At 39.0% G+C, this 26,484-nt stretch overlaps 1 protein-coding gene across 1 annotated transcript; it reads right to left on the bottom strand.

Moving 5' to 3' along the window:
• Positions 1–346: 346 nt before the first annotated feature.
• LOC140239546 (14-3-3-like protein 1) lies at positions 347–20,603 on the bottom strand. The gene is made up of 5 exons (XM_072319380.1): positions 20,094–20,603; positions 11,566–11,743; positions 9,204–9,367; positions 4,143–4,238; positions 347–2,742 (listed from the first exon to the last, which is right to left on the bottom strand). Exons 1-5 carry the CDS (start codon positions 20,421–20,423, stop codon positions 2,689–2,691), a joined length of 822 nt encoding a protein of 273 aa, XP_072175481.1. The 5' UTR covers positions 20,424–20,603; the 3' UTR covers positions 347–2,688.
• Positions 20,604–26,484: the final 5,881 nt, after the last annotated feature.

The following is a 26,484-nucleotide window of genomic DNA, read 5'->3' on the forward strand; positions in this document are numbered from 1 at the left end:
CGTGTGTTTTCAATTTCCCAGATTCAGGACATTAATTACTGGGAACATGATATGGCATATTCTTGTGGTTTTATTTGCGTACTAGTTTCTGGTTGTGCGAAAAATTTCCACTTATACAGTACATGTTTGTACATGCATAAACCACACACAAACATCAGAACACACACGATAATATCAGAACATGCAAGCACATACACAGACACACACACGTATATACACTCACTCACACACACACACACACACACACACACTACAACTGGTTCAACCCAATTTTTACAACTGCCAAGTTTATTCAGTGGTACATGTACACACGACAGAATACATGACAAAACAGACACAAAGTGTATCCAGACAACAGACATTATAATTATTTTAACTGTGCATCTGACAGTTCAACAGGATACATTGTAATGGGTAATACATCTGATTCAGCTTAAAATGCATGCACTTACTTGTCACGGTTAGCTTTAGGCCATGATTAACATTACCAAACTTGGGATAACTTCTGATAAAATGAAGCACAGTTGTTTGAAAACTTTCAGATGAAAATTGTTTTAAGAAACTTCTCTGGAAAATTATACTAAAGTATTAATCAATCCAGCAATGAATACGCCTTGGGAAGCATAAATTGGACAATCAGTAATATCTACTTTATGATCCTGTGACAGTTTGTATTAGACAACTACAACCAAAGATAAATTACTACTCTCAATAGTAAGCAGTCTGTATTTGTCGATTTAGTACAAGTAGTAGGCCATCGAGTTCACTTAGCCTCCTCAGCATGGATCGAGTTACAAAGCATCAATTACTGAAAATGAAAGTAACTAAATAAAGACTGCAGTAAATGGCAAAGCGATGAGACAGTCCTGTAACCACACTACAGTACAACTGTTTTCACACAAGGTATCCTAACTGCTAAAGTCATCTAACACTACAGAACTCACTTGTTAAACAACCAACTTCCTAAGGCAATGGAAATAATTCAAACATCATAGTCGTCCCTGCAGGAAGAATATATCACAAATTACTACACGATAAAACATAAGATATCATTATCATTACAATTACATTTTCACCTCTGTTGTCACAAATAAAAAAATGCATAAATGCTACATTTCTGATACATTTTGAACCAGAAATATCACAATGACACATAGATAATATTAAATAAACAAGTGATCCAGTGCAATTGCCATCGGAACTGGTACTGTGCCTACCAATAAGTTTCTCAGCGTAATTTGCAAGAGAAACCCGCCTAAACGATTAAGTCTCTGGAGTAACGTGTGGCTCAATTACATAGTTATTATGTCAAGTCAGTTGGCCAACCCTTGCTGCCGCCAGTGTCTTGCACACATTGACAAAGCCTGCTTATGCAGATATCGGTTCCACAGAGACCAGACATTGGATGGGGACACACTTGAAAGCACGAAGACACGCATTAAAGAAACTAACGGACATGGGTGCACCAAAGGAAGAAGTGCATAACATTCAAGGAGGGGTATCAGTTCACAAAACATTTTAGAGGGGGAAAAAAAAAGACTTGCGTTTTATTTTATTTTCCTTTGTTTTCTTCTTGCCTAAGCTTTGGCAGAACACACTGTCATGGCAAGCGTTGCTGATTTCTACTGGACAACACTTGATATTGTGCTATAAATATAACAAATTCACTTCAAACAAATAAAGTTACCATTACATTGCTGCTCGTATGTACTGCAACTTTACCACTCACCTCATGGTTCTCCTCCATATAATGTAAAATAAAATAAAAAAAACAAAGATCTTTGGAAATAGGTATGCAAACATGACTTGCTTTCCATGGGAATTGAGAGAACATGCACAAATACTTCAGGTTTCTACACATACATGTGCCAATTTCATATCTTAAATGTGACATGTGGTTTACTGATAACAATTAGTCTTTGCACTAAGTTTTCAAGAGGCAACCACATAGTGCAGCAACAGTCATAACTTCATGGAATTCTTTCAATTACATCATCTAGATCTATGCATTTTGCATCTAACAACTACTGGACACTGAACAGTATGATAGAAATAAATAAGACATAAGCTGTTATCTCTTCTTTTTTTCAATTCTTGTATATTCTGCCCAGTGTCTATCTTCCTGATGAATCTAACAATAGTAACATCAAGGCAAGTACTTTATGCATACCAAGCCAATAAATGACATCACAGGGTTACTTGTCTTGAACTTAGTTTCTGCCATTGAATATAGATAACTTGCATGAGATGTGGAACAATATGGACAGTGTAGTTACCTGTGTGTGTGTGTGTTTTTTTTTTTTTCCTCCCCCATTACTCATTCCCATGGATTATGCATGTTGATTCTTGCTGCATTTCATAAATTTAAACTTTGACTGAAATCTTGGAAGTTAGTGGTGTAGACCTGAAGCCGTCATACTGAAGTCATAATTCCATCCGAAACAGAACCACCTTGCCTTGCAGAAGTGCAGCATAATCACTAACAACCAAACTCTTCTCTCACATCCTTCCTCTTACTGACGAGATCAACAAGCTTTTAAGTTCAGTGTGCTCTTTTTTCCATCATTACTTCAAATATGGAAAGGATACAAGCAAAGTCTTTTGTTTTCTCAAGCTATTTGTTTGGATACATCTTTTGTGATTATGAGAACATTTACGGCAAACCTAGAATTCAGCTAGCAGACACTCTTAATTTCCATCCTCTGCTTCTTGTACTTCATCTGCATTGTCGGACGTCCACAGCTGTAATGACAAGTAAAATAAAATGGGAATGAAGGACTTGCACACTGCTTTCATTGCCAACTCAATCACTTGCATGATGTAGACAATTCTTTTTGTTGGACCCAATTCATGTAACCCAACACTGCACTGATAGGGGAGAGATGCTTCATGAAACTATATACACATGAGAGACCAAAAGATAACAGGCAATTCAATGAAATACAGGACATTCGCATATACTGTATAAGCTGATATTTCAGAGAGGATTTAATTTTCACAAATTTCACAAATCACAGTTGGACCGCGAATTCAACAACATGCAAATATTTCACCATGAGCGAGGCTAATAGTGTGCTTATGATGGCCTCTGTGTCAATTTGCGAGAACAACATCTCGCAAAAATGACTGTGACCGCCTCATTCGCGAAAATATCTGTATGCGAAAATAACAGCGTACACAGTTAGGAGAGCCCATCAGTATTTGATAGGCCAGCCATGCAAAGGGTTATGCACTTGCTATTTTGTTTTTCCAGCTTGGACTAGAGTTTTTAATTTTTTTCTTTTGAAGTTCCTTTTTTACCTACCTCTCCTCGACTGTCACCACAAAAACATGAATACAAATTTTATTTTTGTTATATAATGTCCATTTATACCACTTCTTCAATGTCATCACAAGATACACAACAACTTAGTTAATACTGTAGTATCTCATAAAAATTGGCAACAACTTCCAATTCGCATCAGGCTCCGACAACATGCTTGCAGTACTCTCCAAAACATTATGAACTAGAAAATGTTGATATGGCAACTGGTATGCCTGTGCCATAATGCATGGTTCTCCCGATATGTCTAGAGTAAGTCTTAACAATGTGATATGACAGTTTTACACGACTGGCAAAAATAAAAAATGACATGTTTGTCACAAATGTGCTGAGCGCTTTAATACTTTCCTTCAACTGTTTCATTTGGATGGATGGCTAAACTGTTTGAGAGCAGGCATTTGGGGATTGGAGCATATTTACTTGACCTTTGATCCTTACCCTTTAACCCCATAGCCTACAATTCTCCAAATAATTACTGACTGGTAACATCCATTTTCATGACAATAACTTTAAAATATGGGGAGGATTATGACATTTGAACATTTCGTTTGACCTTTGATCCTATTTTTTGGAACAAAACCTTTCTTTATGGAATCATTGTGCAGTGACGGACAACACGAAAACATAATGCCTCCGTGACACTTCATGGGGAAGGCATAAAAACTTTTCATTTGGTATCCTTTGGGTCCGTCATAATGACAACTTGTGAGGCAGAGCTTTACACATCCATGACATAATATGCATGGCATGCTGGCTCTCTACCCCTCCCACCCCCCCCCCACACACACACACACAAAAGTGACAGTAATTATCAACTTACAGTTAAATTGTCTCGGAGCAGCTGCATTATCAGCGTGCTGTCCTTGTATGAATCCTCTTGTAGTTGATCAAGCTCGGCGATGGCCTTGTCAAAAGCCTGTTGGTGTACAAATGCATACAAACTTGGATCACTATTCTGTAACACCAAGGATCAAATAGTTATAAATAATTGCAATAATTGTATCAAGGCTCTACCTGTAACTTGCCACCTGCTTTGAGATAAGCAAAATCTCATATCAACAAGCAACTTTAACTTCAGAGTACATTGGCTAAAGTAAGAACACAACTTTAATTAAAAGGTACAGTGCACTCCCGTTATAACGAACACGGTTATAACGAAATTCCGGTTACAACGAAATAAAATTTAGGGCCGTAACATTATCAACTCTATGTATTTTTATTGTTTATTTATTCGGTTATAACGAAATTTCGTTATAACAAAAAAAAACTGCCGGTCCCGAAGACTTCGTTATAACGGGAGTCCACTGTAATGGTTACAGGAATGATATTAATATTAATAATAATAACAATAAAGTACATTTATAATGCAGACTGAATTCACAAAATTTTGCATGCTTTTTAGTGAAAAAATGCTATGACTATGGCAACATATTGTTCAACAGACAAAAGATGCGTTTTGCACATCTACATACTGTAGCAGTCACATGTGCCAAAACTCAAGGCAATATTAAAGTTAGGTCAATCCATTATTTTTTTTTAATGATTGGTATAAAAACTGCTTAACTTGCCATTGCAACAGATTTCTTCACACACAAAAAAGGTGTCTTGCACAACTAAACATTACACTGATCATATAACTTAAGCTGAATTTCACCTGAATGGCATGAAATCTGAGAGTAGTTCCATCCACAACAATTTGTAACATTTTAATGAAAATTTGTCATTGCCAAGGCAACACATTATGTGATACTAACGAAAAAGGTGTCTTGCACATCTACCTTCAATAACAGTCACACAAACATGCCAAATTTTTGGTCAATATTGCTTTTAAAAAAGTAGAGTAGTTCGATCCAAAGGATTTTGCTATGGACCGACCGTCCACCCAGTCTAAGAGTGATTTCAATACTGTACGAGCTGAAATTTTCACGTAGGTTTTATTTTCGCAATTTCACGAATCGCCTTTGAACCGCGAAAATAACAACACGCGACAATAACAACGCACAAATAAGTAAGTACAGTTAACCCTTGCAACCGTGAAATTAACAACACGCGAAAATGTCCTCCAAGTAGCAATTTGCGAAAATTTCAGCTCGTACAGCATACCCCCATGCACACTATGTGTGGGTGGGGGATAATTAGGATTCCCCTACACACTAAAAAAGCATGCAGACTGTTACATGGCACTTCACATAATCCCCTGAAGAGACATTTTGACCATCACTAAAGGCCAGCAACAGGTTATTTAAATTGCACATTGGCTGACGCTTAAAAAGGTTGACCAGTTTTTTATGTAGTGAACTGATGTATCCATCCACACATGCGAAAGATATCACTGCCATCAGTTCAAAATCAATGCAAGAAGGGAACATTTTTAAGTGTACCAATACCCTGGAAATCAAATTTGTGTACAGCTAGAATACACAGTCATAATTCCCCTGTGATAGCCCCTGAAAGTAAACACATTTGATAAATCAGATCATATATGTTAACAATTTGGCAATTGTGCTCCGTGTCTTCAAGTTCTACTCCGTAAGTGCCAGTACTGATGTATGCACATTCTAAATATATGCGTACATCTTCACAAATATGATCGCGCGAATATTTAGAACAAATATGATCGAGATTACATGTCGATCGGTTAGCCGATTGCGTGCACGCATTGCATATCACTATTATTCGAGGCGTATTTTAAAAAAAAAAAATATATTGATAAGGCGATAGTTCAACTTAAAAAAAAAATATATTGATAAGGCGATAGTTCAACTGAAAAAAAAAATTGAGTAATCCACTAGTCTATTTCAAGTTGTTTTGTTTTTTTGTACACTCTTTAAATTTATATTTAAGCCCCAATAAATAAAAAGAGTAGTAACAAAAGATTTTCATATTTTGCAGAGGACATGCCTCAAGTAGATTTTACAAATAGAACAAACATGCTCAGCATATTGGTACACTTCAATGATCTATTGCACAGAAACAGAGCTCGACATTAGTGGTGGCCCAATGTCCTGGGGTCACTAGATAGATGTTAAAGGGACTGTACAGTACTGGTTGAGGTGGGGATTCATGTTATGAACATTCCTAATCAAGATAATGAGAAACCTCTTATGAAATATGAAAGAGCATGTAATTTTAAGAAGGATTCAACGTTTATTTGATGAAAATTGCTTTTCAAATGGCTGAAATATCCCAAAAAGTGATAATAATAATAAAAGGCGACAGGCCACCCCTTTCATTAGGATCTCTTTGTTTCACCTTGTTTTTGGATATCTCAACCATTTCAAAACCGATTTCCATCAAATAAACTTTTGATACCCCTTAAAATTGCATGCTCTTTGACATCTCATAGAGTGGTTTCTGAATATCTCACAAAACGTTAAAAGCTAAATCCTCACCTCGACCAGAACTGTACACACCCTTTAAGCCACAAAATTTCCCCCCCCCCCCCGAAAAAAAAAAAGGAAAAAAAAAAGGCTATTTTCTGGCATCCAGATCAGGAACTTTGATTCAAATTGGATTGATAGGTTCTCAAATATTTCAACCACAAAGAGTTAAGATTTTAGTGGCCCGAGAAGGCCATTAAAGAAAAAAGGTTTGTATAGAACCCTGCAAAATGTATAGAAAAATAATTATGACTACCACAAATTGCAATGCCAAACACAAAGAAAGACAACCTGAAAGTAGATTACATTTGACTGAACACGCATTTTAGCCATGTCTGATGCACAAACTCTTAATTCGTTTCCTAATGGAACCTGGTGGCCTGTGTATTAAGTCTATGGGGATTTCAGAATTCAATATGGAATGGGTTAAGTAACATCCTCAAATTACTACTCTTTTTTTAATGTATCAATAATTCTTACTACTGTTCTGTATCTGCCTTTGATAGAATACCCCCTGCCGTATCGGTGACAAGTGAATTTCTCGAATATTCTCACTACATATACTTTGTACAATCAACCTTGTTGCCATACAATGTAGCACATCGAGGCATGTTTGCTGGTACCGGTTTTCCTGGAATATTCACAATGGATTACAGTGCACTCCAGTTATCCAGTTAGAACGAACACGGTTTTAATGAAATTCTGGTTATAACATTTTCAGTTGCTTTTATGTAACACCTAAAAAGAATGTAGCCATCCAACTGGTTGATTGCCCATCCCATGACATTCAGTTAAAGTACCATCGCATCCTGTGGCTGGCACCTGTGCAATTTTTAACCCTATTTCTGTCACATACGCCGTAGCCAGACTGCTCAGACATTTTGCACTGCGCAGACACAAGATTGTTGATGGCCATTTCTTACTATTATTGACATTAATGTGTCATGTTATACATCATTTAAAAGCTTATGGTCTAAACTTTCATATTACATAATAATCTGAGTGAGAGCGCCCTTAAATTTTAAGTAGGATGCCCTCTTATGTCACATAATTATCATTGCAGACTTACTTCTACAAATTACCACCTCATTTTTTCACACAACATGCTCTTGCATCACAAAAAGGTCTCTCAGATGTTGTAGAGAATTTATTCAGCTTTCAGATGATATGATTTTTTCATCAATAGCATCAGTACTTTTCATTTTATGAACAAAAGTCTGTGGCAATTACAACCTAGATTTCACACATTTTGTGTAATTTCTGATTTGTGAATGATGTAGGCCTGAAAGTAGATAAAGCGTGTTTGTATCTTGTCAAGCAGGAAATACAAATTGAATTGTGCTTTTTATTTTAAATTTAGATTAATCTTGTCCTATGATATTGCCATAATGATAAGATAATCTAAGGAAAAAAATTGTTACTGAAAATATGACTATTCAGTCTTCGAGGTGTCCATTCCAGATGACCATAAATTATGCTACTCTGCTAGTCTACGACTTTGTGCACTCTCCTCATTGAAACAGAATTGAACTATCAACAGCAGTCATTTTCTTTATGATAAACCTGCATTGAACTGAAGTTTTGCATAGTGATGGTTTCCTAATAATGATAAACAGTCAAACATACCCCAACATCAAGACTGTACAGCTTCAGGCGGCCAGCAGGAGGCTCCTGTAACCCTATTGCTCCTTACACCTGCCCAGCTGGCCTCAGCTAATTGGAGACCCACTGCACTGCTGTTAGTGCTGATTAAACAGTTATAACTGCTGCACTGAATGTGCATTGTTGATCTATTCTACAGATCATTTAAGAGGCCGATAATACTGAAACTATATCCCTTCACAGAATTTAAAGATGTTGAAATCCCAATCCTGAATGTTTTCACTTCATATTTTACTATTCTGACCTTGATAAAATAGATGAAAATTGACCCGTGTGTACGATTTCTTCATCGCACACGGCGATCTCTATTGCAGTCCCATATATACAGATTCGTGTAAAGTTCTCCACACAAGAAACCTATGGCTGTACACAATACATTTCAATCTGAATGCACGTAAACATGGGTGGGGCCACCACAATTTCTTGGACTTTGAGAAGGCTTTCCTGATTGGTTGAAGATGGGGAAGCTTTTTTCACACTGGATGTCGTTTCCTTACACTGTTGGCCAATCACAAATGAGTTTATATAGAGTGGTAGTGTCATAGCCTTTGAAGTAATCTGTCAATCAAAAAAGGGCCGATTAAATGGCCGGAGCATTTACAAGGTAGGCTTTGGCCCGTGAAACAGATAGGGTTAAATACATTAATATGCAACCAGTCAAATTCCTATCATTAAACACAAACCATGTGCAAAAACCAGACAATGGAGACTGCTCATAAATAAATGATGAATGTCTTTAGAAATGGAAGATCAAAATACCATAGCAAACTCTAGAATACACCATGCCATGCAAAGAGAAAAGCTGGCTGATAAGTATACTAAAGTTGGAGGGTACTCACGTCCTTTGCTAGTTTGCAAGCCTTGTCTGGATCATTCAGGATTTCATAGTAGAAAACTGAGAAGTTCAGAGCCAGTCCAAGACGAATTGGATGTGTTGGGGCCATTTTGTCCTCGCTCTCTCCCATTGCCTTTTCATAGGCGCATTTGGATTTGTCAACAATTGCTGTATAATACAAACACAAAAACATACACAATCATGATCTGTCACTGAACAAACAAGAGACCTGGGGCCCGTTGCATAAAAGTTACTACTATGGTAACTTTGCCATCCAATGGTAACTTCCATGGCAAAAATACTCAACAGCCAATCAAACTCAAGAATTCCATGGAAGTTACCATTGGATGGCAAAGTTACCGTAATTGTAACTTTTATGCAACGCGCCCCAGGGGGTCTCGTAAGTATGCAACTTCTTTCCATTTTCCGATTAACATACTGTAAAAGTAGATATTTTCGCATGAGTAATTTTTCACGCTTGGCCGGGTAAGATGGATTTCGTGAGTTTGTAATTCTGTGGAATCAAGACATTAACTGCTGGAACATACGGCATGCGAAAATATTTGAGTGCTTTTATTTTTGCGCAAGCATCTGTTCGCGAGAAAACACCGTGAAAATTTCCACTTTTACAGTACTTATTTCAATTTAAGATCAACGCACCTTCGAAATAACTGATCTGATTTCATTTTCAAATGTTGGGATAAGGAACCTTATTTCCTTTTCGGAATGACGAACCTTCATAATAACGCCACAAATGTTTGGATTAACGCACATCTTGTCATCTTGGGCATTAGTGTGGTTCGAAATAACAAACTTTATTTTATTTTTCGGAATAACAACTTTTGTAATAACAAATATAAGCCGAAGCAAAGTAGAGAGAGAGGGGGGACTTCAGTATACTGCAATGCGTGCACAGGGAGTTACAATTTGAAGTTGGGATCATCAGGTTCGCATGACGTAATGCTCGGGCAGTTTTGGGTAATTCATAGAGAGCTTCAGATGGCAAATGTAGCATATCCAATCCAATGGCGCTGCGAAGGATTTTGTCACAATTTTATTTTGTACTTGTAGTATTCGCCATGATTAAGACAAAATTCTGGAATACATATAGAATATTCATATTTAAAAATGTAATATGTGAATTTTCCAATGTACGAACATTCCGTTTTTCAGTCTCAAACCCTCAGAAATCAGTAGTACTCCCTTTGAATTGGAACAGTTGGCAAGTATGCACTACCCTGTCACACCTTCTGTTAAAACGCTCTTGCGGTAATATTCCTCTGATAAAGTCAACACAAACGTGCAATAACCCACACAGGAGGACTCCCTGCTCTGCAATCACATGCACCACTGATCTTGTTCTTCCAAAGAGATCAGTGATTTCCATTCATCAATGCATGCTAAAAATTGCCTGAATTCCCATTTTTGCTACCTACGTCATCAACCCTCAGCTACGAGGCGCACCTCGCAGATAGAGCAAGCACTTTAGTGCGCGTATGAAAACCTCAAAAATGCGCTGCTTGAACTCTCAAGTTCATTGACCCTACCTGCCAAAATATCAAAAACCCTTCATAAAATCCACAAAAGTTTCCGGATCACTATCAAAATTGAATCATCTGTCCCTTGTGTCATTCTCAACCTTTCCTGCAAGTTTCATCTAAATCCGTTCCCAACTTTTTGAATTATTTTGCACAGAGACAAACAGACAATCTGTAACGAAAACATAACCTCCTCCCTTGGCGGAGGGAAAAATGAAAATAAAAATGTAAATGCTTGAGTCATGACCACAACTTAAAATTCTCTAAAGGCAATGAGCATAAAGCACAGATGAAACATCTGAAATGTAATGCAAAATGTTTCAAATGTGTTTCACAAGGACATCTCAACAAGCACTGTCTCTTGTCATCCTACATCGCAGAGCCAGCTCTGAGGGGACCATTCAAAAGATTTGATCTATACTAATTTGTTTTACGGACAGCTAAATAAGCAATGAATGCTTATAAGCCTAGCAATCATAGCATCAGAAGCTTCACATCCTCTTCGGATGCACTACACAATCAGGATAAAATGCCTTGTCTAGGGGCACAACCCCTGCAGCCAGGGCACTCCAACCTCTTGACTGATACAGTGCTCCCATTGTTACGAACACGGTTATAACACAACTACGGTTACAACAAAGTAAAATTTAGGGCACAACTCTACGTATTTGTATTGTTTATTCATTCGGTTATAACGAAATTTCGATATAATAAAAGAAAATTGCCGGTCTCATGGACTTCGTTACAACGGGAGTCCACTGTAGTCTGTGGTCTTCCCCACTGAACCTCAACAGCTCGTCTTGTGTTTTTACAGTGCACAGTTCTTACCAGTTCTGCTGTCTCCCTGCTTCACTTCAGCCAGGTAACGGTAGTAATCTCCCTTCATCTTGAGATAAAAAACATGACTTTCATATTCCGCTGCTACCGACTTGCTATCTGCACCAGCATCATCTCCCTTTTTGTCTTTCTCTGAGTCGGGCGTGATGAGATTTTCGTCTAGCAGTTTCTGTATGAAAACAAGTACATTGAAAATTATCACTTTCTGAACAAACTTCAACTTCCTAAAACATGCAGTAAATACACAAATCTCCCATTTTTGTTCACAATGCATAAGAGACAATCATTGCAAGCAAGTAATAGTTTTCACTGAAAAGCCACCTTTCACACACATCAAAAAGAATGCCATTTTACATCTTTCAATAACTACAAAGAACTTACGATACAGACAAAAATAAGAACGTGTCAGGACATAGAAATATTGATCAATATTTTACATTCCATCTCTTTGAGTGCAATTTGACCTTGTCCTCCAACCTTTGACTGTGAGCGCCCAAAAGCTGACATGCGCAGCTTCATCCACTCAAACATGCTGTAAAACGAGGAATGTTCGCGTGCATTTTAATTTCGCGAGCGCGAAGATTCGCGAAATTAAAATGCAGGCGAAAGTTCTTGTCTACACTATATGCATTGAATACCAGTGGCAGTTCGCGAAAATTTCATGCCACAAAAAAGGCCATTGGCTTCAATTCGCGAAAAATTCATGCCGCGAATATATCATGTTTTAGGCCACGTAAAAAAAAGAAAGTAGTTTCTCGTCCGGGTTTTTAGAGATCAGTGATGAGGGAGGTCCTTACTATTTACTATTTTTTTTAAAAACGAAATATATTTTCTCGTCCGGGTTTTTTGACACAAGTGATGAGGGAGGTCCTTACTATTTACTATTTTTTTAAATGAAGTAGTTTCTCGTACGGGTTGTCTGAAAGCAGTAATGAGGGAGGTCCTTACTATTTACTATTTTTGATCTAGCAGTCATGTCAGGCTTCATTTTGGCACTTCGGTGAAGCATGCTCAACATATGAATACAGTGAAATCTCGTTAAGAGGTCTGATATAAAACAAAACATTGTATGAATATGACAAGTTAATTGTACTGGTCCAAGCTCATGTGTTTTGACCCTGATATATTAAAGGCATACGATCGTCATCCCTTATGGTACGTAAACTCCGAACGACCGAAGTTTGTGCATGCAATTGCGCAATGCCAGACTCGATGCTATATCCATAAACGTGTGGGACAATGCTGCCACTGAGACACGTGTGTGTGTGAGCGTGTGTGTGTACGCATCATACACAAACATTGTCACCGCGAGCTGTAGTGATTGGAGGAGAGAGGCCAGAAGACACGTGGCTCTTTTGGCCTCTCTTCATGCGCATGCACACTGAGAGTGTGCGTCCATTCGGAAGCTCTTGTGGCTCGCTCGGACAGCCATTTTGGGTTAGGAGATTTGTAGCACAGAGCTCTTGTAGTCTAGCTTGTTGATCGCTGACCCATTGAGCCAGCGCTATTCTCATTCGGCGTCACTAGATTTGATACAGAATTGGGGAGGCAGCGTGTTGCGTTCGTCTCCGTGCCGCACAAACCACTCGCCACAATTGTATGCCTTTAACAAGAAACCCGATATAACAAGGTAGGTTTCGTGTTCCGATGGACTTCATTTAAAAAACAAATTCAATTTTTTCTGATCTAAAAAGGATTTGGTTTATTTCAAGGATAATTTTATGTTGTATACGTAACTCATTCATGAAATATTACTTCCAAGACTTGAAAGGGTGATTTATAAATTACCGATTCATAAGCGCGACAACTCGTCACGTACGATCTGTTTCAGGGCGAGTTGTCCCAGGTCAGTACAACTTCTGCACGCTGCATGCATGCTGCACATGGTTACACACGTACATGTACGTACCGAGCGCGCGAACCACTCGCTAGAATGACTTCAATGGCAAAGCATTAACATTTTACACACAAAGATCCTTCAGAATCATCGCTACGTTTAATCACACGGCACTTTCGATTGAAAAAGACTGGTTGACTCGAAAAAAGGCAAACATACAGTACACTATGCATGATACGCACATACCCAATATTTTTTCCGAACATGGAAACACTATGGGACATGAATTATTCATAAGTTGAGCTGAAATTTTGAAGTGCGCAAGCACTTTCGAAATACGATAAGATCATTACCAATCCACATGTAAACTGATAATAGTAGATCGAACTTCAGTAGAGTTTAGTTCTGCGTTTTCAAACTGATTAGTCAATGAGACTTGCAAGATATGTGAGCGTGATTGTATCCAATGTGCAGAGTGCTATGTGTACGTGCAATGTGATGTGTGTTGTAGAGCCATCGCAAGCGACAGTTCAGTTTCCTGCAGTTGTTCACTGATCGGACGAACCTCGCGAGTTGAAAGTGACATGTTTACGCACGAACGTATGTACATGCACAACACACACTTACACATACATGTCCCAAACGTTTCCAAGCACGGAAAAAAATATTCGCTACCGTACCACGGTGAGCTGAGGCGCCAAGACGTACTGGTAAGTACGTACGTAGACCTACGTAATTTTCAGTGTAAACCATTACAGTCGAAGTTGGTACGGAGGATTTTCTGAGTTCGCAGCGGGACAACCGCCGGATAAAAAATAGTAAATATCAAAAAAATTGATGCAGCAATCAAAAAGGGGTGCGGGCGGGGACGAGAAACAACAATTTTTGATATTTTTAAAGCCAATTTTAAAAAATAGTAAATAGCAAAAAAAAAGCATGCGGCGGCCAAAATAGACGCGCGCGAGGATGAGCAACTACTTTTTTTTTTTTTTTTACTTGGCCTTATAGTATGCCAAAGTTCATTTAAGCCTGCCGCACACTATAAAGGGATGGTTCAGTATTGGAGGAGATGAGAATTGGGCTTTTAACTTTTTGCGAGATACCAAGAAAACACTTATGATATAGTACAGGGCATACAAATTTAAGAGGAATTCAAAGTTTATTTGATAAAAATCGGGTTTGGAATGACTGAAATATCCAAAAACAAGGTAAAATAAAGCGATCGTAATAAAGTGTGGGTCCCACACTTTATTAGAATTGCTCTTTTTTGGATATCTCAGCCATTTCAAAACCAATTTTCATCAAATAAATGTTGAAATCCTCATAGAATTACATGCTCTTTCATATTTCGTAAGAGATTTCTCATTATCTCAACCCAAAACATGTTAGAAACCTGACATTAGGTCTCAACCAAAACTATACGATCCCTTTAAGACCATAAGACCCAGTCGTTGAACAAATATTGCAGAAAAGCTGTCCGAAAGTGTCCGAAAATTGGTAGTTTTCCTCAAATGATAAATGACCAAATTCTGGTAGGTGATCAAATACTGGTAGGCTTACCCTATGTAGTATAGTTGGTGTCCAACACATCAACACTCTAATGTTTTTCTATCAATAGATACTTAATAAATGTTCTCTGATAATCATATTTTCACACAATCAGCTTTATTTTACCCTGGAGACGACAGAAAAACAAATATTCAGTCTAGAAAATCAGAATTGATACAACCTAACCTTGCAATACTGCAGCGCTCCCACAGACTTACACGTAATTTCCTGTACTATGCTGAATATTACGCGATGGTTAAGTTTCGCGAATTCAGCAAGTCGCACGCGAAAATATTGGATGAGACGTGCACGCATACGTTCTACGTTCCATGCATGCTGTACTTCACATTCGTGAATTTAACCACTCGCGAAATTGTGAAGTCAGACTGGGTAAATACACTACGCAACACTCACAAAGCAGCGATGCATTGGAGAGCTTTATTGAAAGTTTTCTCAAGAATTTTCAATGGTACCCCCATTGCATTTGGTATCTACATAAAGTGGATGCAGGGAACTCTCGAATGACAAACTTTCACAACGCGAGGGCATACAGAGCATACAGCAGCTTTTATTCACTATCAAAGACAGGCGTGTATTTCGGCGAGTTAACTCGCCGTTGGGCTGGGACGTGACGCGGAGCCCGGCTAGTTAACTCGCCACTGGTTGTGAAAGGGTTAACATATCTTGCAATTTGCCTGAAATTTTATTCACGTGTAGGCCTACAGAAAATAGTCTACTCTGAATTCACAGGTGCACATAGAAAATGTGATTTGCGGTACACGCTCCGCGATAACTGCTTCAAACACATGGGTTATTTTGACACAATCAGTTGTGCTGAGGAAACCAACACCCCTACCCTCCATTGACAATAAATGTGAAATGCACGTACCGTTCTAATGTTTTTCCTACGTAGAGTCCTAGGTCCAAAGGCAAAAATGCCAAGGTTCGACCTCCCGTGCCAAAATTCGACCACACGCACACGCATAGGTTTTACGTGTGGCAGGCGGTCGAATGTTGGATGGCGTTACGGTCAAATCATGGGCAGCTTGCTTTACATTCATAATCTATGGTACCATTCATTGTTTTGCTGTTAAAGCATGTTACCTCTGATTTGACTGTTTCCATGAATAGACCACTCTTGCAAAAATAAATTTCCTGAAATTCATGAATAAAAAATGGCGAAAAATTAAGTGTGAAATTCAAACTATGCAACTACCTCCACATGTGTTTTGAAGAGCACAACAGTGGGCCACATTGCTGGACCCCCAAAATCATTGTCGCAACCCTTCCAGGTCAGCTCGCATAAGCAGTTCAACGAGCAAGTAACAGGTAAGTAAAGATGCATATCAACACATAATTCCTTGTTTCATTCCAAGTTTCGAAGTTACTAGTCCGTTTATCTGCACTGAATCTGTACAGCATGTACACCTACAGCCACGGTGGCAGCAGTTTCTGAGATAAAACTTGTGCGTTTACTCGCTATTTTTGCATGTCACCGTAATATTTTGACATCTTCAAATGCCCAGTGAAGAAAGCAAAACCACTGCACGTTACGGGGCATAGTCTCAAGCGTGACAGTTTATTCTTCATGCGCAATGATATAAATAGAGGGGTGTCGGTTTCAATGTACAGACTACAGCGCTGATGTGTTGGACACCTCTAACATTAGCAGAAAGACTGCCGTGAACAGGCTCATGACGGCCGCATAGAAATCTAACACTGACACAATTACTCTAGCATTCATCATTCAGCACTAGATGGCGCTCTTCTGAGCCCATTCGCGACGATTGCTAGCTGTAGTGATTATGACAGGGGTGCACTGATATCATTCTTTTTCAAAAGTAATACGGCCGTCTGGCAAACAACGTGTTCGATCACAAACCTGAACTACTTTTGCCTTCCTGTACGTGGGTTTGCGTCTGCTACCTACAGCTACACGATGGCTTGTGCCCTGAACACCGCGCATGCGCAATTCGCGACTGCCCTCGCACGCATCACAATGACGTCATTTTTCATTCATGAATCGGGAGCTACACCGCAGCTGCATCATCATTGGCTCTTTATTTACGTCATTTACATATTTTCCCACAACGTTATAACATATCTGTGCGACGATTTCCAACGCGATCGGCCGAACAGTTTGATACCATACTCGGCATATTCATATCAAATTTTCGATTTTTGGCAAAATATTTTCCTCCTTCGGTGTAACCATGTATTCAGTGAAGCTATCGTTATGTTTGAGATTTGATAAGTAATATTTTTACATGATTTTAAGGTGTGAATTTGTGACGTTGTTCGATGTGTTCGTTGGTGTGTGTGTACTAACTATACACAGCCCAGTCGCCGCTGTACATACGTAGCGCGACAGGGCTGTACCAACGAAGCTCCAAACACGAAGAGGGTCCAACGATAGCATGCGATCGGATTGAATTTTGATACTTTAGATCATTTTTTTGTCACTTCAAACTCATCTGACGAACAAAATGATAATGAGACTTCATATCTATGCTATGAATATTGAAATTTAGATTTGATAACTTACCTAAAATGATGGTTATATGCAGCATGTGTGAACGGTTCACGAACGGTACATCGTCTTTCACGCCAGGCCATTTCCAATATCCGGGAGGTCACATGATCTGAATGCCCTTTCAAAAGGTCGCGCTGTCGACCGTGCTGCTACACCAACACTCAAGCAGCGCATCGCACGCACGCAAAAGATTTCCGCAGAGATCAAGGCGCCATTTTAAATTCTGCAACGATGAACCCTGACGGTGTTAGGGAATCCGCCAGAAAGTATCATTTTTTGGTTCCACGGACTTATCACGAGGGCTCTCAATGGACTTACGAACCTTCTGTAATACAAGCATGCACTTAAGGTGAGTAACGTTTGGTAACGTGTACATTGTTTATAAAGAACGTATAAATTTTCATAAGTTTTGTAGTTGTGTTGTGGTTCCCCACTTTGTAGGTGCCCGCTCGTTGGTCAGACGCTGTATTCGCGTAGCGTATTAACAGCGTCTGGTCGGGCTATGTGTGTACATGCGATATGTAGGGTAGCGACATGTACGGGTGTGGAGCGACACACATAAGGAGCTCAACACCACAATGCAAATTGGTCCCAATATTATATGGTTTGTGTAGTGTTGTGTACTGACGGGAGCTCTTCAGCGAGGTCGCCGCCATTAAACCGCTACGTAACACGAAGGCAAGCACGCATGTTGAGTGCAACGCATTGTGTACACCACACCGATCCATGGAGTAGTGAATCTCGCATACTGCGCTGTGCAGGGAAGCGGACGGCCGGGCGATGAGCCAATCAGCAGCCCTGCTATCTTTTTGCAGCTTTCAACGGGGGATAGTTGATCGTGAGCTAGTAGCCGGAGGAGGATGATCTGTTCAGCACGCCAAGTCGAAATTTCGCACTTATTTGTCGTGACCTTTGGTATATTTTGTACTTAATCCACATTGTGCAAAATATGGCAGTATCAAAACTTTTTTTTCAAAACTGAAATGTTTTCTGATTTTTTGAAAGAAAGATTATCGACCTCAAGTAAGCGCATATGGTAAGAGTAATTAGTATACTTGGGTGACCCGCACCTCGTCATAGTTAATGTTTGCGCATACTTGAATCACATTTCGCCACTGAAATTCTTTGACATCCAACTAGCATACAGGAAAAATGCTGAAAATTCCAATGGAATCACAAGTTCACTGATCGATATCGAAAATTTGCAGCTATCGTCGTCAAACGCGAACGATGCGAAAAAGTTGCGCGCTAAGGAAGGGGCCCGCAACTCGTCACCCGCGCTCCCATAGACAAAGCACGTAAAAGATGTGTGCGAGTGACCGTGATGTTCCCATAGACATACACGTAAAAGATGCGTGCGGGGACAGTGGTGATACTTATAACACGTATTCCGATTAAAATTTCAGATTTTCGCGAAAACTTTTTGGTTTTCACCACAATTTGCTTGGTTGTGGTAGCCCTAACGTTAGTAAGTTTCAAGCGTATTGAACACAGTCCCGGGCATAAATTTTTGTTTGGTGCGCTTAAAACAATTCTAAGCGGGGTGACGGTATTCGGGCCCCTGACGAGGTGCGGGCACCTCACTATACACGAAATAGTCTAGACCTTGCAATGCCTGGTTTCAGTGAAATTGGCTGCCCGATCGGAGCCCGGAAGAGCTTCGCGGTTGCTGCCGCAGGAGTTGCTATGGATGTTGTGTGATTTACGACTGCCATTTCGTGTATGCAGACACAGCGCGCTGGCTTGGCGCTAGCGTGCTCTCTACTTACGACGATGGGTGAATCGAAGCTGCCACTACAATGGGAAAATCGTGAACGCGAAAAGTTATTAAAATGCAAGATTTTTTCAAGAAAACAAAAAAGAAAAATCGGTTGACTTAAACACAATTCATGTCCGTATTTAATACGTATCAATGTACTTTTTTTCTATAGAAAAGATATGGGGCCCGTTTCATATAACTTGTTATCAGTTAGGCCCTAACGTTACAGTGACAACTGCCACATTTCTATGTTATGACAAATTTGCTCTCAGCCAATCAGATGCAAGGATTACAGTAGCTTTTCACAACTATGACAACTTGTCACTGATGACAAGTTTTATGAAGCCGGGGCCCAGATCTCTTCATGGCTTGGTGGACATCTGATTTTCAATCTCTTCATATGATAAATGCTAGATTCTACTCAAACGTTAGGGTCTTACATTAGTCTATGCTGCAAACCGAGATAACTTACTCGATGAATAAATTCCCTTCGTTTGGGTCAGTGAGAACAAGTGTAACGTTAGGCCCTAGGCTGTCTAAGAGAGAGAAGTCCATCGACAGTCCGGCTATCGACATCGTTAGACACACGCTCACTGAGAAACCCTAACGTTAGTCAGTGTCACACTACTATCCACCTCACTAGCACTCACAGTAGGGCCTAACGTTACAGCCAGCCCGTACGGGCGACACCCTGCAAGGCCGTGAGAGCGCAGTTTACACAGGGTGTTACATCCCTGTTGTTGCCAATGTCGTTACCAGCGAGCACATTACTATGAGTATGATACAGCAATCTATGACGAAGTTATCGGTACATTCATCTCGTCGGGTCAGATGCTACCTACCAAAACCTGATTGCAGATATCCTCAAGCTCCTTCTCAACTTTCACCCTGTAATCCTTTGCCAACGCCTTTTTCCTTTCTGAGAGCGCTTCTGTTGAATTGCTACTCTGGTTCGCCTCCTTTGCTTCAATACTGCTGATTACCCTCCATGATGAGCGCCTTGCTCCGACAACGTTTTTGTACGCTACAGATAACAGATTTCGTTCCTCGTTGGTCAGGGGACAGCCCATTTCGGTCACCTTCTTCATTGCCTCGGCCATGTCATCGTACCTCTCGGCCTGCTCAGCGAGTTTAGCCTTTTGAATAAGATATGCCTTATCAGGATTCCCCATGTTGGTACGTGGAGATGATGGCCTATGAAGAAAATACTCTCACAAATCAATCAACCTCCTCTTTTCCGAAATGTGGATATTGGCATCAGTCGGAGTAAAGTAGCAATCAAATAGACTCACATACACATGCACACATACATGGGCCGGGCGTCGTCGAGCCAAGGGATAAGTTAGAAAATGGCGGCGAGAATGGGCCCTATCACTAATATTTGACCAAAATTATTAATCCGCCACAGATAAAACGTCGTTTCCTTTTCAATTTTCACACACAACGATGTTTTATGAAATTAACTGGCTATACATGGATAATTTTAGACTTCAAAGGGCCTTATAATAGCAGATATCTGATAACTCTAAATATATGAATCGGAGTACGTTTTTATGTGACCACTTCACCGTTCCAAGGAACCTCCTAGCAGTACCAACGGTGAGGGGTTTCCTACATTTGGAATCAAGGTGTATGACGTTCGGTAACCAGGGCGAGTCATTGGTAGTCATGCCCAGTGATGTCATGAAGTAAGAATTTAAGTTTTGGGAATTCCCGGCTTTTTCGGTTCTTCCTGCCCTGTTAGTGTTAGCGTGACTGTCACCCGTAAAACCACAAGTGTTAACTACCGGAGCAAAATACATAATTGGTACGATAAATTATTTACAGCAGAGTGCATACTCGTTTGATTACAGACTCGCATTACATTCTCTGTGGGAAGAACCCGAAACTCGCAGAGAAGCAAGGCAATCAATTTCCGCAGCAGACGCCACTTGTACAGTATCTTGGATAAGCATGCTGTACGTACGTGTACGTACGCACAGGTACATACGTATTGGAATACGGCGTGAACTGGCGCATGGCGATCAGCGATGGCCGCCGGCTGATGGCATGCATGCATGTATCGAGGGCGAGGGAGGAGGCGAGGCCGACGTTGCAGGAAGTGCTAACGTTAGAGGAGTCCGTAACGGGCCGGAATTCGACCCCTTGATCGAGAGGAGAACAGAAAGCAGCAGTGAGACGAACGGTTTTGTTCGGATCGGACCAAACAAGAGACAGTCCAACTTCGGCTATCCGGTCATGTTTGGTACCTGGCTGATCTCTCTTTGCGGCTAGTCGGCCCGGCTGGTCGGGCCGACCAGCCGTACAGACCAGCCGTACGGTAGAGAGAGTGAGGCACATAGTAGATCAGCCAGCTAAGAGCGACACTAGCAAAGAATGGCCCTAACTGGTACATTTGTTTGTGTCATGATTGAAATTTTGTGGAAATGAATTGATATGGGGTCAAGAAGGAGGAAATAGATCCTCGTGTGTATTTGCATACAATGTACGTGTCTTTTTAAAATCTGTTTCTTTCTTTCTTTGTTTTTTTTTTTTCGGTGCCGTTTTTTCGTTTTCATAGCAGACAAACAAGCGGGTCCATAAAAACCTGAGGGGCCCTCTCCCGTGGCTTGTTTTTAGAGCGCGGTCCGGTTCTACTTTCCTTTCTACACTCAGGACAAAAAAAAAAAGTAAACACTTTTCCGAGTTCATAATTTTCATAAAAGATTTTGATGAAAATCAATTTATTATATACCATATTAAAGGTCAGTTCATTGGCTATCAAGCTACCAGTAGGTCAATATAAAGGGAGACCTTACGCATGAGTAAACACACATGTTTTTGTCCTTCAAGGCACAAAAGTAAAAATTGCAAAAAATTGACATGTATTGTCTTTCATTTGCAAATTAATGCCCCTTGAGATAACAATGATAACAAAAGACCAATTTAATACTATGAGACTTGAATGAAATAACAAAGATAAATTCGTTCTCTTTATCTCTTTATAGCGTCAAACATGTATAAAGTTGGAGACTTAATGGGGAAAATAATTTTCTGTCAACTCAACTTCAAATGACATAAGGAGTAATTAAATGAACAAAATATTTTCATTCATTCAATTTAGTAATTTAAGAATTCATGTGATAAATTCAAGAACCAAATGTAATTTAAAACTTTCCTAATTTGAGAAATCAATTCAAAATCCTACCATTTTTGTTAATATTGCTTCTCTCATTTCACTTAAATTTGGATTTAACAGAAAATTCCTAATTTTCCTTCATTAGGTTTAGCCTTCATTGATCTTTTTGGCTTCAAAGATGTTGAGATCATGGGTATATTTTTGCAACTGAATACATGTTTTTTTATTGTCTTATCTGTATTTTATGCTTATTGTTACATGGAAGAGCATTTACGCATGAATAACAACTTAATTGTTCATTTTTGCAATTTTTACTTTTGTGCCTTGTAAGAGAAAAACAAAGGCGTTCACTCATGCGTCAAATTTCCCTTTTTATTGACTTACTCAGTTGATAGAGAATTAAATTATCTTTCATAATTGTTGTACATGTATATAATACAGTAACATTTAGCCGAAAATTTTATGGGAAATATAAACTTGAAAAAGTGTTTACTTTCTTTCTTTTTTTTTTCTTTTTTGCTGAGTGTACGTTTGTATACAGCTGTATAACAACTAGACTTGGAAATTTGTCAATTTTGACAAATTAGGTGATCCGATATATCCAGAAATAAATGTTTTGAACTCCGAACCCGATTATAATCTTATATTCGGAAATCAATAATTTGAATCCTGATCCCATAGTAGACAATATACGCATGACCATGATAGGCCTATCGCTTTCATTTGTTTTTACGCGGGCCCTTGACTATGTAATGTTTGGATTCTCATTTTTAGAAAAGGAAGTGGGACCTGCCATCTTATTGGTACCGAATTCCGTATACACCAATGAAGATACAGAATGAAGTATACATGTATTAGACTTTTGACCCCACTTTGCCCCACCCAAAATGGCATCTGAGCAAAAAGTGTTTGTTTTATGAAATGGTTCATGCAACATGGTCTATACGTGTACAAAATATGGCAAAGATGGGACAAGTAGGCCCTAGTTACCAATTAACAGGACGAAACATTTATGACATTTGACCCTAATTCACTTATTTACACAAGACGGTGTCTGATGAAGTAGTTGTTATTATGGAATGATACGTGACATGGACTAAGCATGTGCAAAATATGTGGATGATAGGACTTGTTTTTCTTGAGCTATTGCAAAGAAAGTTGCAGAATTTAAGAAAGAAATATCTCCTTACATCGAAGCTAAGCAGCTAAGCTTCAAATTCAACCAGGTTTTTCGACGTGATCCCGATGTCCAATTAAATTGAAAAAAAAAAAACAGAAGGCACATTCGGTAGTCTAGAGTCTCCGCTACAACATTGAAATCTGGGAGAAATTCACCGAAAGATATGCGAGCTAGGGTTCGATAAATACAGTCATAATTATGTCAATTTTCATTTCCAGAAAAAAAGTGTCCTCTCATAGAGATAATACGCCCTAACGAAGATACAGAAAGAAGTACATTTGACCTTTGACCCTACTTTCCACAGCCAAGATGGCATCTTTCTTAGCAAAAAGTTTTTACCAGTATTTTGTGAAATGATTCTTGCAACATGGTCTTTACGTGTGCAAAATATGGGAAAGCTAGGACATGACAGGGATTGTATTCACCAAGATATACAGGATGAAACATTCATGACCTTTGGCCCTAATTCAAAACTACGTACCCAAGGTCATGTCCGATGAAGTAGTGAAATAATATACGTGACGTGGACTAAAACAATAAAAATGTGCAAAATGCATGGGGGTGATAGGGCCTGTTTTTCTTGAGTTATTGCAAAGAAAGTTGCAGAAAGAAAGATATATCTCCTTATACATCGAAGCTAAGCTTCAATTTCAACCATGCATGTTTTTGCAAATACGACCTTTTATTTGCAAAATGATGTCACAAAGCAATTCTGAAATAATTGTGCGCAGCTTTGTCACTCTGTGAAATGTAACATTTGTAACAACAATTGTGACGCCACAAAGCAATTTTGACATTGCACACTGGTCAGTACCGGCAGTCTGTTATCGATTTCTAACTAATCTTAATTGCGACGTCATAAAGAAATTCTGACATTGCTCATTGCTTTGTACCGTCACTCTGAAATTTTTTTTTTTTTTTTTAACAAAACATCACAAAGCACTTCTGACATCGGGTCAGTAGCCCTTCGTAGGCCTATATGGTCCCTTTACAAGAGCGCATCCATCACCACACGATTTCTCGCCTCGCATTTTCCCCTATTTCCCCCTTTTTGTTCAAATTTTGGATCCAAAATATAAAACAAAATTATAAATGTACTTTATGTGTTGTTTGAAGGCATGTGTATTTGTTTTATATTTGGGACCAAATAGGTGTATTTAAACAAAGCAAGGGGGAAATGTGGCTCGAGAAGTCGTGTGGTGGATGCGATGTTGTGGAAGAGTCCAACAGTGACCATGGTGCGATATCATGAATTAATGATTTTACTTTATGCTGTATACCTCGTATTTTATAAAGTCGACCGACGAAGCAGCGCGCGATGTCAGAATTGTTTTATGATGTCACAATTGCTTTTTAGAAATTGCTATACATTTCACACCTTGGCATTCAGTAGCAGCGCACCAAATAACAATTGCTTTTTATGTCATACGTGTACAGCGTACTTGCTTTGTGACATCATTTCACAAATACAGTAGTGCACTGTTTGAAAAATGTCATAAGCAGTGACGTCATATATTTTCCAAATACATGTTCATTTATTGTATACATGGATGTACTCAAGTGTAGGCCCGAAAATGCGGAGTGTCAAACAAGCCAAAATTCTGAAATACAGGTATATGTAGTTTTGAATGCAATCACTTGAAGCTCTTTCAACCCTCGCTATTAGAGGGTTATTTTTTTTTAAATCCAAAATATAGACCCGAATACATTTTGTTATATAGTTTGTGTCATTTTGCTGATTGTCAATGCCACTTGGACAGCCTAACAACGTGGAATGGAGCTATATCGCCCCTTTAAAGGTAGGGAATCCCATTTGCATGCCTTAAGTGAAGAGTTGTATAAACACAGTGGTATGTTGAAGAGAGTATCATTTTAGAAACTCCCATAGAGTATTGAAAGTGGAAGGTAACATTTAGTACATTTTTATTGACCGTTATAGATTTTGAATTGAATTTTTTTCGGGGCTCACCGTAAATTCCAGTACATTACCAGGCTACCTTTGCAAACCCATGCATTGCATGTGTGTCCATCATGTATATTTTGTGAAGAAAGTTCATCAAAACTTACAAACGTTTCTATATACATTTTACCACACACTCTATATGTTATTACATCAGCTCTTATACTTTTAGATTTGTGTTTATAGATTAAAAAAATACAGAAGACTGCAACAAAAAGGCTTAAGTGTGGCTGACACACAGAACTACTGAGTAGTTGAGTTTTGTGCATCATTCAAATTGTAGATAACTGCTGACTTCCAAATTTCTAAGCAGTGGCCTAACAAACAAGTCCCCTGAGGTTCATATTTAATGTTTTGCTGCATTTTGGGAGTTTTGTAAAAGGTATCCCCTACCTTTAAAACTCGCATCGCATGTAAGATAACGAATCTGATCGTGTGAGGCAGTTTAAACACAACCACTCGTGTTCTGCCAAAATGTTTTTATATTATCCGCCACAATATAGACAATTTGCATTATCGGTCGTTGAATCCCAAGTCCAGAAGAGAAAGAGGATGTGATCCCTAAATCATTAATGAATGGCCAGTGAACGCAGAAATCGGTATACTAGTACAGGAAACACAAACGAAGTTAAAGGGAATTGAAATACACTGTATAACATGATCCGTTTAGATTAAAGTTTTACTTAAATTAATGCGCCGCAATCTTTGGATAAGAAGGACATACAACAGAGTTCGTGATGTTAATACAGTATTGAAGTGGACAAGAAAAAAAATAGTACAACAAAATACATGTAATCCGCCAACTCTTTTTAATATGATGTAGGAATAAAATACAGGTATATATATATAATATAGAATTCTCTTGATTTTTCCCGTTTATAGTTCCGCTATTGTAACACCACAAAGAGTTGTAATCTTCTTAATTCGAATCGAAGTTATAAAAAGAAATCATAACCTTTGAAAGGATTGTCCTGT

The sequence above is a fragment of the Diadema setosum genome, chromosome 16 (genome assembly GCF_964275005.1).
Source record: "Diadema setosum chromosome 16, eeDiaSeto1, whole genome shotgun sequence".
Taxonomy (NCBI): Eukaryota; Metazoa; Echinodermata; class Echinoidea; order Diadematoida; family Diadematidae; genus Diadema; species Diadema setosum.